This window comes from Mixophyes fleayi (assembly GCF_038048845.1).
Source record: "Mixophyes fleayi isolate aMixFle1 chromosome 4 unlocalized genomic scaffold, aMixFle1.hap1 SUPER_4_unloc_3, whole genome shotgun sequence".
In the NCBI taxonomy this organism is placed as follows: domain Eukaryota; kingdom Metazoa; phylum Chordata; class Amphibia; order Anura; family Limnodynastidae; genus Mixophyes; species Mixophyes fleayi.
Genome location: NW_027445889.1, coordinates 31,358 through 45,745, shown reverse-complemented (window position 1 = coordinate 45,745; position 14,388 = coordinate 31,358). Strand labels below are relative to the sequence as shown.

At 47.7% G+C, this 14,388-nt stretch overlaps 5 protein-coding genes across 7 annotated transcripts; 3 read left to right on the top strand and 2 right to left on the bottom strand.

Annotated features, from left to right (window-relative positions):
* Positions 1 to 9,216: 9,216 nt before the first annotated feature.
* On the top strand, positions 9,217 to 9,681 carry LOC142111449 (histone H3). The gene has a single exon (XM_075193822.1). The coding sequence runs from the start codon at positions 9,219 to 9,221 to the stop codon at positions 9,627 to 9,629; it is 411 nt and encodes a 136-aa protein (XP_075049923.1). The 5' UTR covers positions 9,217 to 9,218; the 3' UTR covers positions 9,630 to 9,681.
* A 462-nt stretch (positions 9,682 to 10,143) lies between these two features.
* LOC142111450 (histone H2B 1.1) lies at positions 10,144 to 10,596 on the bottom strand. The gene has a single exon (XM_075193823.1). The coding sequence runs from the start codon at positions 10,569 to 10,571 to the stop codon at positions 10,191 to 10,193; it is 381 nt and encodes a 126-aa protein (XP_075049924.1). The 5' UTR covers positions 10,572 to 10,596; the 3' UTR covers positions 10,144 to 10,190.
* Positions 10,597 to 10,795: 199 nt separating this feature from the next.
* LOC142111438 (histone H2A type 1-like) lies at positions 10,796 to 11,317 on the top strand. The gene has a single exon (XM_075193806.1). The coding sequence runs from the start codon at positions 10,873 to 10,875 to the stop codon at positions 11,263 to 11,265; it is 393 nt and encodes a 130-aa protein (XP_075049907.1). The 5' UTR covers positions 10,796 to 10,872; the 3' UTR covers positions 11,266 to 11,317.
* Positions 11,318 to 11,715: 398 nt separating this feature from the next.
* LOC142111444 (histone H1-like) lies at positions 11,716 to 12,448 on the bottom strand. 3 transcript variants are annotated; one of them, XM_075193815.1, is made up of 2 exons: positions 11,870 to 12,448; positions 11,716 to 11,821 (listed from the first exon to the last, which is right to left on the bottom strand). In XM_075193815.1, exons 1-2 carry the CDS (start codon positions 12,446 to 12,448, stop codon positions 11,768 to 11,770), a joined length of 633 nt encoding a protein of 210 aa, XP_075049916.1. In that variant the 3' UTR covers positions 11,716 to 11,767. The 3 variants fall into 3 exon arrangements, with proteins under 3 accessions (XP_075049916.1, XP_075049917.1, XP_075049915.1); XM_075193816.1 differs by having other exon boundaries at positions 11,716 to 11,806; XM_075193814.1 differs by having other exon boundaries at positions 11,716 to 12,448.
* A 1,000-nt stretch (positions 12,449 to 13,448) lies between these two features.
* Positions 13,449 to 13,830, top strand: LOC142111435 (histone H4). Its single transcript, XM_075193803.1, has one exon. It carries the CDS (start codon positions 13,519 to 13,521, stop codon positions 13,828 to 13,830), a length of 312 nt encoding a protein of 103 aa, XP_075049904.1. The 5' UTR covers positions 13,449 to 13,518.
* Positions 13,831 to 14,388: the final 558 nt, after the last annotated feature.

Genomic DNA, 14,388 nt, shown 5'->3' with positions numbered 1-14,388 from the left:
AAAAGGTCCTATCCCGACTCTAGGCTGGGACTCAGACTCTGAAATTGAATTTGTGGAGGATACTAGAGAGTTAGTGGACAAACTTTACAATTCTTCTGCTTCTGAAGAATCGGGTCTTCTCTGTACTCCATTAGAGAAGAGCCCAATTGTGTCTCCAGGGAGATCTTATAAAAAGAAAAAGAAGAGGAGAAAAACCTGAAGGGAGCATGTATGGAGCATCTGGAATCCGCTCCTTAAAGGGGGGGGGGGTATGTTATGACTGCCTTTGTTTTGTATCTGGCAGCAGTACCTATAATCCATCAGAGGTGCTGCTGCTGTCCTGCACCTGAACTCTGCAACATGCCTGAAGGAGTTAATCTCCTTGTCTGATGCTAATTAGAACTGCACCTTGTACACTGTTTTAAGTACCTGCCTCTAGCTGTGCTCTGAGCAGTTCATCCATTTGTTCCTGGCTGCTGCTAACCTGCTCTTGTGCTATTTGGTATATACCTGCTGGACTGAACTTCTGTGTATGACCCCTGCCTGTACCTTGGACCTTGCCTGCTTGCCTGAGACCCTGAATCATTTGCCTGTACCTTGGACCACACTGTTTTGCCTGTTGCCCTGACCTTTTGAAAAGACTTCTGGACCTCGCCTATTTGCTTGATCTCTGCCTGGCTATTTGGATTTGTTTGTCTGGTCTCTATTTGATCCCTGGACTCTGTCTGCTTTCCTGGACAGCCTTGTGCCTTCTGGACTGGGGTAAACTTATTATACTTGTTCCTGACATTTTACTATACAGTCTCTTTTGGAACCTGTTATCCGTGGATTTGAGTTATCTTTGTTAATATATTTACCTGAATAAAGACACTTAGCCTTACACTTCCGTTGCACTTTGTGAATGCACTGGGATTCATAACAATGGACAAGACTTCAGAATGTAGCGCCCCCACTGTGAGCGGCAACAGTTGTGGTTGGGAACAAATTTTACCACCTGGTAAAGGACCACCATCCAGACCACATACAGTGATGGGCGACTCGAGCTTAATGGCAGGAAATCCCAAAGTACAAGCGAAATCCAGATCCAGAAAATTCCCTGCAGCACCGCTGTCTAGGAAAGCAGAGACAGATGTGGATTGTGCACCAAAGGAAATTACTGCAGGAACCAAGAGTGCTTTATTGGAAGATATAATCTGCAGACCTAGACAAACCTCTTCCACCATCTCTAGGCCTGTTCTTTTCCCGGCTGGTCTGACTTGTTGGCACAGTTTTGGAGGAGATGACACCAGTTGCCACAATATAGACAACGGGCTAAGGTTCGTCTCTGGGTTTTCTCTTCCGAAGAAAGGCGATAAGCACTTAGCTGCATGGGCTCAGCAGCTTCAAAAGGTGCAGCAGGAGGAGTCTAAAAAGAGCATGAGGTGACGGTAGTATCCCTCTCAGCTTTTCTCTCTTTAAATCTACGGTCAATTTTAATGACCAATTGCATTAGACTCTCCAGTGTAGCAGGAATAGGATATTACAACAGGGAGTCTTTTATGTGTTCCGAGAGACCCAAACGGAACTGGCTCCGGAGTGCCAGATCATTCCACTCGTTATCTGTGGACCAGCGCCTGAACTCAGCACAATATTCCTCAGCAGAGCGGTGACCCCGTTTTAGTGCCCTGAGATGTGATTCAGCCGATGCAGCTCTGTCAGGCTCTTCATAAAGCAACCCCAGGGCATCAAATAATGCATCAACGGACTATAGTGGAGGGCATGTGGAAGCAAGGCTAAACGCCCAGGACTGAGGATCACCCTGGAGCAGGGAGATAATGATGCCAACTCTTTGCTGTTCAGAGCCAGAGAAGCGTGGTCTCAAGCGAAAGTAGAGTTTGCAGCTCTCCTTAAAATTGTGAAAAGAAGCCTTGTCACCGTAGACGCGGTCTTGTAGCTTCAATTTGGGCTCCATTGCAGGACCCGGAAGGCCTTGCTGGGCTTGCGAGGCTCTGGTGGCCTCTTCCTGGGCAGACAAATGCTGAACTAGGTTCTGGACCACCTGTGATATGGTCTGGATCTGGCCTGCAACAACTTGGGCTGGAGTGGGGTTCGTCCCGCTTTCATCCATGGAAGCGAACTCTTCCAGAACTTCACTGACCGGTTATAATGCTACGACTTGTCATCAACCTGTAGAACCAGGTAGAGAGTTCTTCACCTCTAGCAGCCGCCTTTCCAGTAGAGCTCGTTATGCTCACAGGTACTTGGTTGCCCCCAGGACTTATACTCGCGGTTGTACAGGCAAGGACTTATACTCGCGGTTGTACAGGTGTATGAACGTACTGTAGCGTAGAGTAACGGGGTGTAGAATCTAGCATGGTCAAAAGATAGGCCACGGTCTGGGTCCAGGAGCAGGTATTGTGGTCAAGGCCAGGCAAGATGTCAGGACTGGCAGCAGACAAGGATAATCCAGGAATGAAGCAAGGGTCAGGGCAACAGGCAAGAATCAAGTCCACAAGAACAAAGCCAAAGGTCATACACAGGAAGCCTAATAGAAATATTTGTTCAAGCACAGCACCAGGCTAATACACAGAAAATTGGAACTATAACCGACAGGGAGGCTAAGCCATCCATGCCTTATATACAGAGACTGATCAATGGCAAAACACAGAGGACAGCATGATAATCGGCCCCAGGAGCTGTTTAATTAATTAATTCAAGTACTAGCGCACGCGCCCGGCTGCCCCTAATGTTGGGACGCGGCGCTATCACTCACAACGTCCCCACTCTTGTCTAGGAAACGGACGGGGCGAACCAGTAAGTGACAACCCGGTCGCCGAGGAGACGGCCGGGACACTTCCTGCAGGCTCGGAGAATCGCGGTGGCATGAGGATCGAGAGAGGAGGAGAAAGTAGTGGGGTCAAGAGCATCTAGATTGCACCTAGGAAAGCTAGATTTGGGTGAGAGGGGAGGGCAGGAGAAGAATGTAAGGGGTGCTAAAAATGGTACAAAGCGTGCAGCACAATCCCCTATCCCACCCCCAGTTACTCACCTGATCCCGAGGGAATACTATGGAAAACCACCTCCCATGATCTGAGGCTCGCCTTGCTCCTCCTCCTCCTGCACGCCACCGGTACGACCCTTGCACGGGGAAACAAACTGGAGGCTCTACTACCCTTCGACGAAAGGGCAATGTCCGAGGTGACGGCTGCGAGTCAGAGACACTGACTCTACCCCGGCTGCCGACACCTTATTTTGCTCTAGTCTAATACTTCGGCGCCGAGAGTACGAGGGCCTAGGAACAATCCCGCCCAAGTACTCCACCCACCAAAAGGTGGGAGCCCGTTCTGAAAAAGGGGACTTAGTGTTTTACTCACCTGATCACTCATCTCCTTAGCTCCTGACTCCTTGCGTCCTAACGTCACCTGTAATGACACTACCCAGCCTCCCACCAACTCCAACTGTGAGGCTATGGTGGGGCACTCTTACACTGTTACCAGCGGATCCACCAGGGACCTAACCACAAACCAACTAGGGGTCAGGGAGAGACTACGTTTGTCAGAATCACTAGGTGGAATTGATGATACCTGCCAGCAGTTGGCGCTACTGAGTACTTAGGCGCAGAGTCTAACACGCCCATGGTTTTCACCAGGAACCACCGCAAGAAGGTATGGACTTCGCTGCAAGGGACATGCAAGTCGCGGCCCTCAGTATCAGTCAGCTGGCGAGGTAACAATTGACAAAAAAGGAGAAAAATAAAAGTGTGTCTTAGAATAGAGGCACTCTAATGGCCAGAATTTTTTTAAATATATAACTTTATTAATTTGCATTCAAAAGTATATTATTTATTTATTATATGGAGAGTGTTTTCTCGTAGGCCTGTAGCGAAATATTAAAATAGAATGTGAATTGTATTTACCAGGTTAATATGTACTGTTAAGAAGGTAGAAACAGGAAAAAATACCTTGCTGCGCTGCTACTCTGAAGTATAGCTGATACTTCTAAATGTACTAAAGAGAACAAATTGGATTAACTGGGATGTCTGCCACCTTTGGTCATTGGCGGCATGACGTCCTATAAGTGATATATTATATTGTACCAATAGTCACTATATATGGTATGAACGTATTATACGGGACCCTTGAAATATAGTGAAATATAGAACTCAGTTATCCATTTCTAGTTATACTTTACAGGTCCACTTTTTTTAAAGTCTGTTTGGTAAGAAGTATTTTTGTATTTCAGAACAAGTGATATTTATTCAGAGCTAATGTTGCTCAATTACTGCAGCAAAAGAAGTTGCTTATTTATAAAGTTTCAGTGGGAATTGTTAATCCAATCCACATCAAACCATTACTATTGAGTAAAAGTTTTTCCCCCCAAATGTCTATTTCTAGAGTATTTGTATAGCTCAATTATTGTCATTGGTACATGTATATAATACTCAAAACTTCATTCACTCCACGTTTTAGGGACTGATTTTCTATCTAGTATATATTTACTTGTTCCTTAGTATAGATATCATTCATACAGAGCTACTTTTTTGGAATTCTCATTCACACATTACTTCAATGAAAAAGCGCTATATCTAATGAGCATCACTTCATAGCTACTTAGTAGTTGGTTGTCTCTCTAGATAATCTTAAATGCTTTCACAATCTAAATCTATCATGAGTAGCATACGCAGCGTCCGTTGACGCGCGTTTCGCTAAGAGGCTTTTTCGAGGCAAGCCGGGATGTGTGTTAATTGGCTTTATAAATGGGAAAATCCTCCCATAATTGCTGACGTCACTCAGCGACATTGATAGCAACCGTCCGGTCATGGGACTGCATCAGCCAATAATCTGATTTGCTGACGTCGCCTAACGATGTTGATGGCAACCGTCCGGTCATGTGACTGTATAAGCGAATTGTCTGATTTACTAGCGTCACTTAGTAATGTTAGTGGCGACCATCCAGTCATATGATTATTCCAGCCAATTAGTTGATTTAATTTCAGGTGAGGTATTTATCTGTATTGCAGTCATAAGAATGCTCTCTGTATTGTATGGTGGTCATAGGAATGCTCTCTGTATAGTATGGTGGTCATAGAAATGCTCTCTGTATAGTATGGCGGTCATAGGAATGCTCTCTGTATAGTATGGTGGTTATAGGAATGCTCTCTGTATAGTATGGGGTCATAGGAATGCTCTCTGTATTGTATGGTGATCAAACTAATGCTCTCTGTATTGTATGGAGGTCACAGGAATGCTCTCTGTAAGGTATGGCGGACACTAGGAGGCTCTTTATATTGTATGTGTGTGTATATATGTGTATGTATGTGTATATATATATATATATATATATATATATATATATATATATATATATATATATATATAATTCATTTCGGGTGGTGGTGATAAGGGGGCCACTGTGATAAAGATGGCTCCATGGCACGGTGTGATAAAGGAGAAACTGTGATGGAGGGCACAGTGTGATGATTGGGCAGTGTGATACAGATGGTACCGTTACATTTATGTTTTAATTTGTTTCAGTGAGTTTTATTTCAATAACCAATTAATTTTTATACAGCTAGCATGTGATATCTGCATTTAAAGTACTTTGATTCTATGGAGGCTTATTACATAAAGATCCTTACAAAGCCAGACCGAGAAGAATGGGGAGGGAGGGGGCTTCAGTGCGGTCTAGAACTTGTAAAGCGCTAGCCACGCCCCCCACATAAGGTTGATCACGCCCACTCGACGACTGGCACTCCCACTTAGATGGGGGGCGCCGGTTCCCTGTCTCGTCCAGGGCACTAAAATGGCTAGTTATGGTAATGTCAATACTCCATCTCCTGGAGGGTCATCCGGTCTGGTGGAATGGGTTAAAGTATATGCCCCCATGGGAGAGAGCAGTGGGGGAAGCTGTGTCGGAAAAAGAGAGCCAAGTTTCAGTGATGGCTAGAAGGTAGAGGGGCCTATTTATCAAAGCTATCCGTCTTTTAATTTAGCGGTAAATCCTCGAAAACAACAGTTTTCGAGGATTATCGGCTAAATTACTATGTATTATTCTAGCATCGCTGCAGATATCTCAGATATCTGCTGCTTTGCATCTCTCATCGTTTTACTGAGCACTCCCCATAACAGTGCATGGGAAGTGCTCAGTAACTCTATGCAACAGTGACCGAAACTTAGCTTTCAACCATGTTAATATACGCCATCTGAAGCTGGCGAACATTAACATGATTGAAAACTTTCACTGAAAACAGCTCTGCTCAGAAGAGCAGAGCTGCACAGCGCATGTGTGAAGGGATCACATGATCCCTCCATGTCACTTTCCGCATGTTCTTCATTCAGGGATTTCTGTGCGCATGCCCGAGGTCACCGGTCGAAGCATGCGCAAAGGGATTGAAAGAGGGGTGAGCAGTGTGGAGAAGTGCCCCGGCGACAAGGCGGCCGAGAGGGAGGCGCAGGACAAAGCTACTCACCAGTCCAGCGGTGAGTATTCATTCCTCCCTGGAAAGGTCCCGGTGGCAGCGGGCAAATGAGCCAATCCCGGCTTACTTCCCGCTGCTGGCCAATCAGCGGCCGGGTCGGCGAACCAATCCTGGCTCGCCTCCGGCCATTCAAACTACTGGTGCCACCGCTAGCCAATCAGGGCTCGCGGCAACGGCTGATATCGTCAGTGTGCCCGCGGCTTTTTCTGTCGCCGGGCGCTAACGCGAGGGCTGTGCGGCGGCGGAGGGGAAGTAGGAGGACGTCGCGTCCAGACGTCCAGCAGCGGCGCGTCCAGACGTCCAGCAGCGGCGGAAGCGTTAGGGAGCCCTTGTAAGGGCTGTGAGCTACCCTGATGCCCGAAGACTTCAAGCAAGACGCCGGAGCAGAGATCGTCGGTGGGGAGCCCTTGTAAGGGCTAAGAGCGCCCCCGCAAAGCAGCCTTTGACAGCGCCAAACAGGAGAAGAGGCGCCGGCGGTTGGAGAGCCTGGAAGACCCGAAGAAGGCGGGTCAAGCTGAGTTTCCTGCGCGGAACAAGTGAGTACCAATTACTCTTTTAGCAGGACGCTAGGACCTGACGTAGAGTACGGAACACTCGGTTCCTAAGTAGGTACTAAGAAGAGTTCTGGAGCGGTTTATAGAACCCCATCCATCCGTCCGGAAGGGCACCCAAGTTCAGGACAAGACGGGCTTAACGGCTGCGGGCGCAGGCCTGTGGGGCACAGCGTCTCAGGACGTGAGAGTGGTCGGTCTAAGGTAACGTCCGGTGTGGTGAGTTCCATAGCGGTCCCTCTGGATCGGGTAAGTAACAGAGGTGTTGGGAAGGGCTGTCATTGTGCTGTCTCTCTTGTCTTACAGGTGCTGATCGGAAGACAAGGTAAGTGGAAGGAACCAAAGGGGGCACCAACGGAGAGTTAATAAATTTGAGAAACTTTTGAATCCGCATCTATGGGATGGGGATTGAAAAGTTTATACTGAAAAAGCGTAGGGTAATAATAGACCCCTAAGAGAGATGGAGATGAAGAGGTTGCGGACAGAGGGCAGTTTATTGCACATGACACTGCAGTTCCAGAGGGCACAGGAGAAAGCGAGGGAGGGAAGTGGGGAGATATGGATGAGATTGGCAGGGTTACTTGAGCGGGGAGGTGGGTTGTGATTAGGGTAGGACGGGGGGAGCTGGGGGTGAGGATGGGTATAGGACTTGAGCAAGGAGACATGGGGCGCATTTATCAATCATCGGCAAAAGTGAGAAATAGTTATCAATCCTTATCGCATGGATAAGGATTGAACTATTTCTCAAATTTATGAACAACAGATCATAGGAACAGCTGTTTCGAAAAACTGCTGTTTCTGTGATTACAAAAAAATCATACTTACCCCCCCTCTTCGGAAGCGCTGTCTCCGGATCTACTCCTCGTTCTCTTCATCCTTCAATTGCGCATGTGCATTTCGAAGAACTGCACATGCGCACAGAGATCCCTGCTCTGTCTCTGCAACTATCGTTGCAGAGATAGAGCTGTAAGTGACAGGGAGGGATCCTGTGATCCCTCCACACATGCGCTGCCCAGCTCTGCTCTTCGGAGCAGAGATGACAGCATTGGATTTTTTCGGAACTTGTTAGATTTGAGCTGGGAGCAGTCACCATACTGTTGAATGTCAACTACTCCTAAAAACGAAGATGAGTGCAAAGCAGCAGATATCCACGATATCTGCTGCAATGCACCTTTCATAAATTTGCGGAGGACACCCAGGAAGCTTAATTTGCCGGTAAGAGCACTATCATGCTTTCTTAAATATACCCCATGGTGAGAGACAGAGGGTAGATAAAGGAGAGGGAATGGAAGGACTGCATGGAGTGGAGGAGGGGTATATGAGAAGGGGAGGGGAGCATGAGGGAACAAAGAGTTGTGCGTGTTTATGATGACCACAGTTTAGCTTAAAAAGGAACAAAAAGATTGTAACTGTGCTCTAACACTGCCCACAAATTATGTTACATGTGAAAACTTAAGTTGTGTTATTTTATGTGTCTCTGGATAAAAGGTAATCTGTCTGCTCTATATTGCTTGGCATCTGTGAGGATACCAGGGTAACGCATAGCCCATGTTTGTTGCCAGCTTACTGACTGGCCCAAAAGCAACCTTATTTGCCAAGCTATCACCTGCCTCAGAAAGGGAAACCTTTTGTCCTATGATATAACCCTGAGAGACCATATTCTAATGGCACGGTGACATACATGGTTATACTATACACGTGGAGCATTTTGGAGAAGTGTGACTGGCATATTTCAGAGAACAGGGGGACTCCAACGGGTACTGGACCTTTATTGATGCTGCTGGGTACTTGTGTGATGGATTGATATCGGCTTAGTTTTAAGAGAATACCAATAAAAATAAGAAAAAACTAAAATGTGAAGAAAGTGTTGACTGCAATTTCTGGCTGTTCGGTGGCAACAAATGATCGGCGGATCCCAATAACTGGTGGTGAGCATGGGGTTAATGGTGGCTGTTTTTCCCACACAGTAAATATAACATCTGTTTGAACGCTGCGTGGAAACAAAGTAATGCTTTCCCGCTCAAATTCATTCCCGAGTTGCTAATAAGACTTAGTATACCGTTGATCTGGGAAGTACGTTACTACTGGCGGGTTAATTTGAAATAGTCCACAGTTTATTTTAAGCCAATCAAAGGAGGGGGGAATGCTTAACTCATCCAATCATCGTGCAGCGCTATGTATAAATAGGATTGTTAAGCTGCCGTCTTTAATATTCATTATAATTTTGAATAATGGCTAGAACTAAGCAAACCGCTCGCAAGTCCACCGGCGGGAAAGCTCCCCGCAAGCAGCTGGCGACCAAAGCTGCCAGGAAAAGCGCCCCAGCTACTGGCGGCGTGAAGAAGCCTCACCGCTACCGTCCCGGCACTGTTGCTCTGCGAGAGATCCGCCGCTACCAGAAGTCCACCGAGCTGCTGATCCGCAAGTTGCCCTTCCAGCGCTTAGTACGTGAGATCGCCCAGGACTTCAAGACCGACCTGCGCTTCCAGAGCTCAGCAGTCATGGCTCTGCAAGAGGCCAGCGAGGCTTATCTGGTGGGGCTCTTCGAGGACACCAACCTGTGCGCCATCCACGCCAAGAGAGTGACCATCATGCCCAAAGACATCCAGCTGGCCCGCAGGATCCGAGGGGAGAGAGCATAGATACTCGTCCCTCCTACGTACACAGCACAAAGGCTCTTTTCAGAGCCACCAAATGCGCATTCGAACGAGCTGTATCCTCCCATCTACCCAGCTTTCCGACATTATATGACCTGGGAGGGGCGGGTGCTTTATACATGTTGAGATCTAAAACCTGTTTTAAAAGTTATCCCGTTTTTTTAAGTGTTACTGTAACGTCCCTAAAATTCATTTTAACAACAGTTCTCCCTTCGGTGCAGGACGAAACATTGCCTGGGTCTATACTGATTCCTAGAGTAACTAAAGTACGTCTGGGTTACCCAATGGGCGAGAGCGGATTCATTCTACAAGCCGTTAAATAGATACTGCAAGACAGACAAAATATTAAATTGAAGTCGGCTTATTTAGAACGTTGGCTGGTAGAATTGTATGTATTGTAATAAACATTCGTACAGGGGATGGTGGTGGTACAGTATAGGAAAACCTGTTATCCATGACTTACAGGGAATGTGAATACAGCCCGATCAGAGAGAAGGTGGGTGGCTCTGAAAAGAGCCTTTGTGGTCTCAGGATATCACGGGTGAATTATTTGGCGCTGGTGTATTTGGTGACGGCCTTGGTGCCCTCGGACACGGCGTGCTTGGCCAGCTCTCCGGGCAGCAGCAGACGTACGGCGGTCTGGATCTCCCTGGAGGTGATGGTGGAGCGCTTGTTGTAGTGAGCCAGGCGGGAAGCTTCTCCAGCAATGCGCTCAAAGATGTCGTTGACGAAGGAGTTCATGATGCCCATGGCCTTAGAGGAGATGCCGGTGTCGGGGTGGACCTGCTTCAGCACCTTGTAGACATAAATAGCATAACTCTCCTTCCTGCTCTTTCTCCGCTTCTTGCCATCTTTCTTCTGGGTCTTGGTGACGGCTTTCTTTGAGCCCTTTTTGGCTGCTGGGGCAGACTTGGCTGGTTCAGGCATTATAGCGACAAAACGATCCCAATCACAATGTGCAGAAACTGTTCCTGATACCTCCCACAGCCGCTCTATTTATAGGCAGCCCATGTAAATGAGACCCACAGTCTGCTCTGTGCACTACTGGATGTTGTGCGATGTCAAATCCCACCCGCTGCTGCGGATTGGTGTTTGTTTGAACTTGAGCGGCACTAGCTAATTTGATAGCGGACCAATGAGAGAAGGGTGTCTGTCCCTACAGCGTATAAATATACGGAGGCGGGACAGATAGCCTTATTGTTGTAGATTGACTTACACATAAGTTGAAATGTCTGGAAGAGGCAAACAGGGCGGTAAGACCCGTGCTAAGGCCAAGACTCGCTCATCTCGAGCCGGTCTCCAATTCCCGGTCGGTCGCGTTCACCGTCTGCTGAGGAAGGGGAACTATGCGGAGCGTGTGGGAGCTGGCGCCCCGGTGTATCTGGCAGCGGTGCTGGAGTACCTGACTGCTGAGATTCTGGAGCTGGCTGGGAATGCCGCCCGTGATAACAAGAAGACCCGCATCATCCCCCGTCACCTACAGCTGGCTGTGCGCAACGATGAAGAGCTCAACAAGCTACTCGGTGGGGTGACTATCGCCCAAGGAGGAGTCCTGCCCAACATCCAGGCCGTCCTACTGCCCAAGAAAACCGAGAGCCATAAACCAACCAAGAGCAAGTAATTTCCTGCTGGATAATTGTCCCCACAACACAAAGGCTCTTTTCAGAGCCACCCACCCCGTCCCTAAAGAGCTGATCCACGACTATAACATCCCGCTTTAGCTGTGTGTTAACTCGAGTTAGACGAGGTTACATTGTAATGCTCGTTAGATAACGGACACAGTTGAACTAAACTCCCCCATCCAGATTGGCGGTGTCGTCTATTAAACAAAAGTGAACCATATATGGCACTGTCACGGTGCACTGACGTTACGTTTAAACAAGCTGCAGACACTTTATAATAAGACGGCAGGAGTCAGTATATACGGCTATAATCTCTTTTCTCGCACCACCGCCGGAAAGAAACAGCTACTCTAGAGCTCAGCTTCATAGCGCACACATCCACCCCCATAGAGTAACAGAAAAGTGTGTGTGGAGGGGGATATATACTATATAGCTCTGTCGAGACCGAGTGGGTGGCTCTGAAAAGAGCCTTTGTGTGATTGACAGGAGTGCGGCTCCAAGTTACTTCTTCTTAGGAGCAGCCTTCTTCGGCTTAGCTGCCTTTTTAGCCGGGCTCTTGGCTACTTTGGGCTTAGCTGCCTTTTTAGCCGGACTCTTAGCCACTTTGGGCTTAGCTGCCTTTTTAGCCGGGCTCTTGGCCGCCTTCTTGGGTTTCACAGCAGGTTTCGGCTTCTTAGGGCTTTTTACTGCTTTCTTGGCTGCTGCCGGTTTCTTGGCCTTTTTCGGGCTCTTGGCTGCGCTGGGAGACTTCTTCGGGGACTTGGGCACTTTCTTGGCTGCCGCTTTCTTGGGTTTAACCACCGCCACCTTCTTCTTAGCTGCCTTATCCTTGCTCTCCAGCTGCTTCTTGTTCAGCTTGAAGGAACCGGAGGCGCCGCTGCCTTTCACCTGGATCAGGGTCTCTTTCGTCACCAAGCTCTTGAGCGCCACTTTCAGGCGGCTGTTATTCTTCTCCACATCGTAACCTCCAGCAGCGAGGGTCTTCTTCAGGGCGGCCAGGGAAACACCGCTGCGCTCCTTGGATGCGGACACGCATTTAACAATCTGCTCAGACACGCTTGGACCGGACGTTTTGTTGCCCTTCTTGGAGCTTCCTGCAGCTGCTTTCTTCGGCTGACGCTTTCCCTTGACGGGGGCCTCTGCTGGAGCAGCGGGCGCTGCGGCGGGAGCTGTCTCTGACATTTTCCGTGCACCAAATAGAAACAAAACTTTTACATGCAGATAATCATCAACTGAGTTGTTATATAGAGCCCAGGAATGCGAAGCCATTGGCTGTGGTGAAGAGCCAATCATGTGCGCAGATTCCGGGGGTATTGTTACCACGCCCATTATCCTCATGGACGCCGTTCTAGAATGTCGGCTCCCGCTTTGTGTTTCTATGGCTGAAAGAAATGAGTTTAATATGAAGTGTAATAATACCGGCTCGTTGTCCTTTATTTCATCAGCACATTGTGACGCCCTTTCGTCGTGTGTAGACTTTTTATATTGAGGAACCCCGGGCAAATACACTGAAAATACACCCAACACCCCCATCTCCCTAAATCTCCTCTCTGTATCTTAACTTATGATCAAATACGTGGATGCGCCCAAAGAAAGCTCCCGGATCCCCCAGTGACTGAGCAGAGTAAACCTTCCTACTTCTCCTTTTATGTCATGTTTCACTTCTCACGTCTTATTTCTACCTTTTTAAACCTTCAGACTCCTGTGAGACTGTCACGTTACACAGATGTTCCATACTGACAGGCATACAGTCATGCACCACAATCGTCAGCTCTGAATATGTCCAGTAATCACTATTCCCGATTTAACATTTGCGACAGTCTCCTACCAGACAACACTGAAAGGATGGTCACACGGCAGTTTGAACACGGAGCATGCAGAATGCAGCCACCGCCGCTGAATAAATGGTCACAGACTGGTACAGAAAGTGAGTGAAAGTGCAAGCAGCGCTTTATTCCCAGCCTGAGAGCTCAGAAAACAGAAACATATACTGAGTTAACCGAACACATCTACGTTCTGCGTTCTAACAACAAAAGGTCGCCCTGATTGACATTACAGGACCAAAATATAATTGTACTACAACGGCCTGAAAACTGGCAGTGTTGGTATGACTCAGGAACCTGTTGCTTGGTGCTCCTCCCCTATTTCCCTCAAGTTCCCAATCAGGTCCGCCTCTCCTGTATAAAAGGACAGCTTGTCTAGCGTGTAACTTAGTTCGTTTGTTGTAGACGGAAAGAAGATTACCTTTGAACATGTCTGGCAGAGGGAAAGGCGGTAAAGGACTCGGAAAAGGAGGCGCCAAGAGGCACAGGAAAGTCTTGCGGGATAATATCCAGGGTATCACAAAGCCCGCGATCCGCCGCCTGGCTCGTAGAGGAGGTGTGAAGCGTATTTCTGGCCTCATTTATGAAGAGACCCGTGGGGTGCTGAAGGTTTTCCTGGAGAACGTCATCCGGGACGCCGTCACCTACACTGAGCACGCCAAGCGGAAGACTGTCACCGCTATGGATGTGGTCTATGCTCTGAAGAGACAGGGCCGTACTCTGTATGGATTCGGAGGCTGAGCACTGACTCCTCTCGTCTAATTTCATTACACACACAAAGGTCCTTTTCAGGGCCGCCCATCTCTTCCATTAGAGAGCTGTAATATTGCCCTAGTACTCGGTAGAATGTGTGGAATTCTCCCCACTATATATCGGTGATCTGTTTAACTTTTGTATCCTCGAGGATACACGATTAGCTATTTGAAACATATGCAAAGGTGATCGCTGCGTGTCAGTGTTGCCTTAGAAAAGTTTGTTAATAAGAGACTATCGCGTCCTGCTGGTAACAATGCACGATTGTAAAGCATACCAGATTATATAATAATTACATCTTGCACAGATACCTTTGCTGAGTAAATGTGACCAGTGGTATTGCAGTCTGTGTAAAACATTAAACGGTGCAACTCACGATTTGAACAATATATTATCTTTCCAGAAAACTCTAAATATGTGTCCCTATAATTGATATCTTGGTGCAGACTTTATAATATATGTGAGGTCTGGTAAGAGCAGGGAGATGGCATGAATGAAAGTAAAGTTTAAGTCAGCCTGGCTCATTCCCTCTTACATTTCAAAGGA

Coding starts and splice junctions, on each gene's coding strand:
- LOC142111450 (XM_075193823.1), bottom strand. CDS start 10,571: ATGCCTGAACCAGCCAAGTCTGCCCCAGCAGCCAAAAAGGGCTCAAAG.
- LOC142111449 (XM_075193822.1), top strand. CDS start 9,219: ATGGCTAGAACTAAGCAAACCGCTCGCAAGTCCACCGGCGGGAAAGCT.
- LOC142111435 (XM_075193803.1), top strand. CDS start 13,519: ATGTCTGGCAGAGGGAAAGGCGGTAAAGGACTCGGAAAAGGAGGCGCC.
- LOC142111438 (XM_075193806.1), top strand. CDS start 10,873: ATGTCTGGAAGAGGCAAACAGGGCGGTAAGACCCGTGCTAAGGCCAAG.
- LOC142111444 (XM_075193814.1), bottom strand. CDS start 12,448: ATGTCAGAGACAGCTCCCGCCGCAGCGCCCGCTGCTCCAGCAGAGGCC.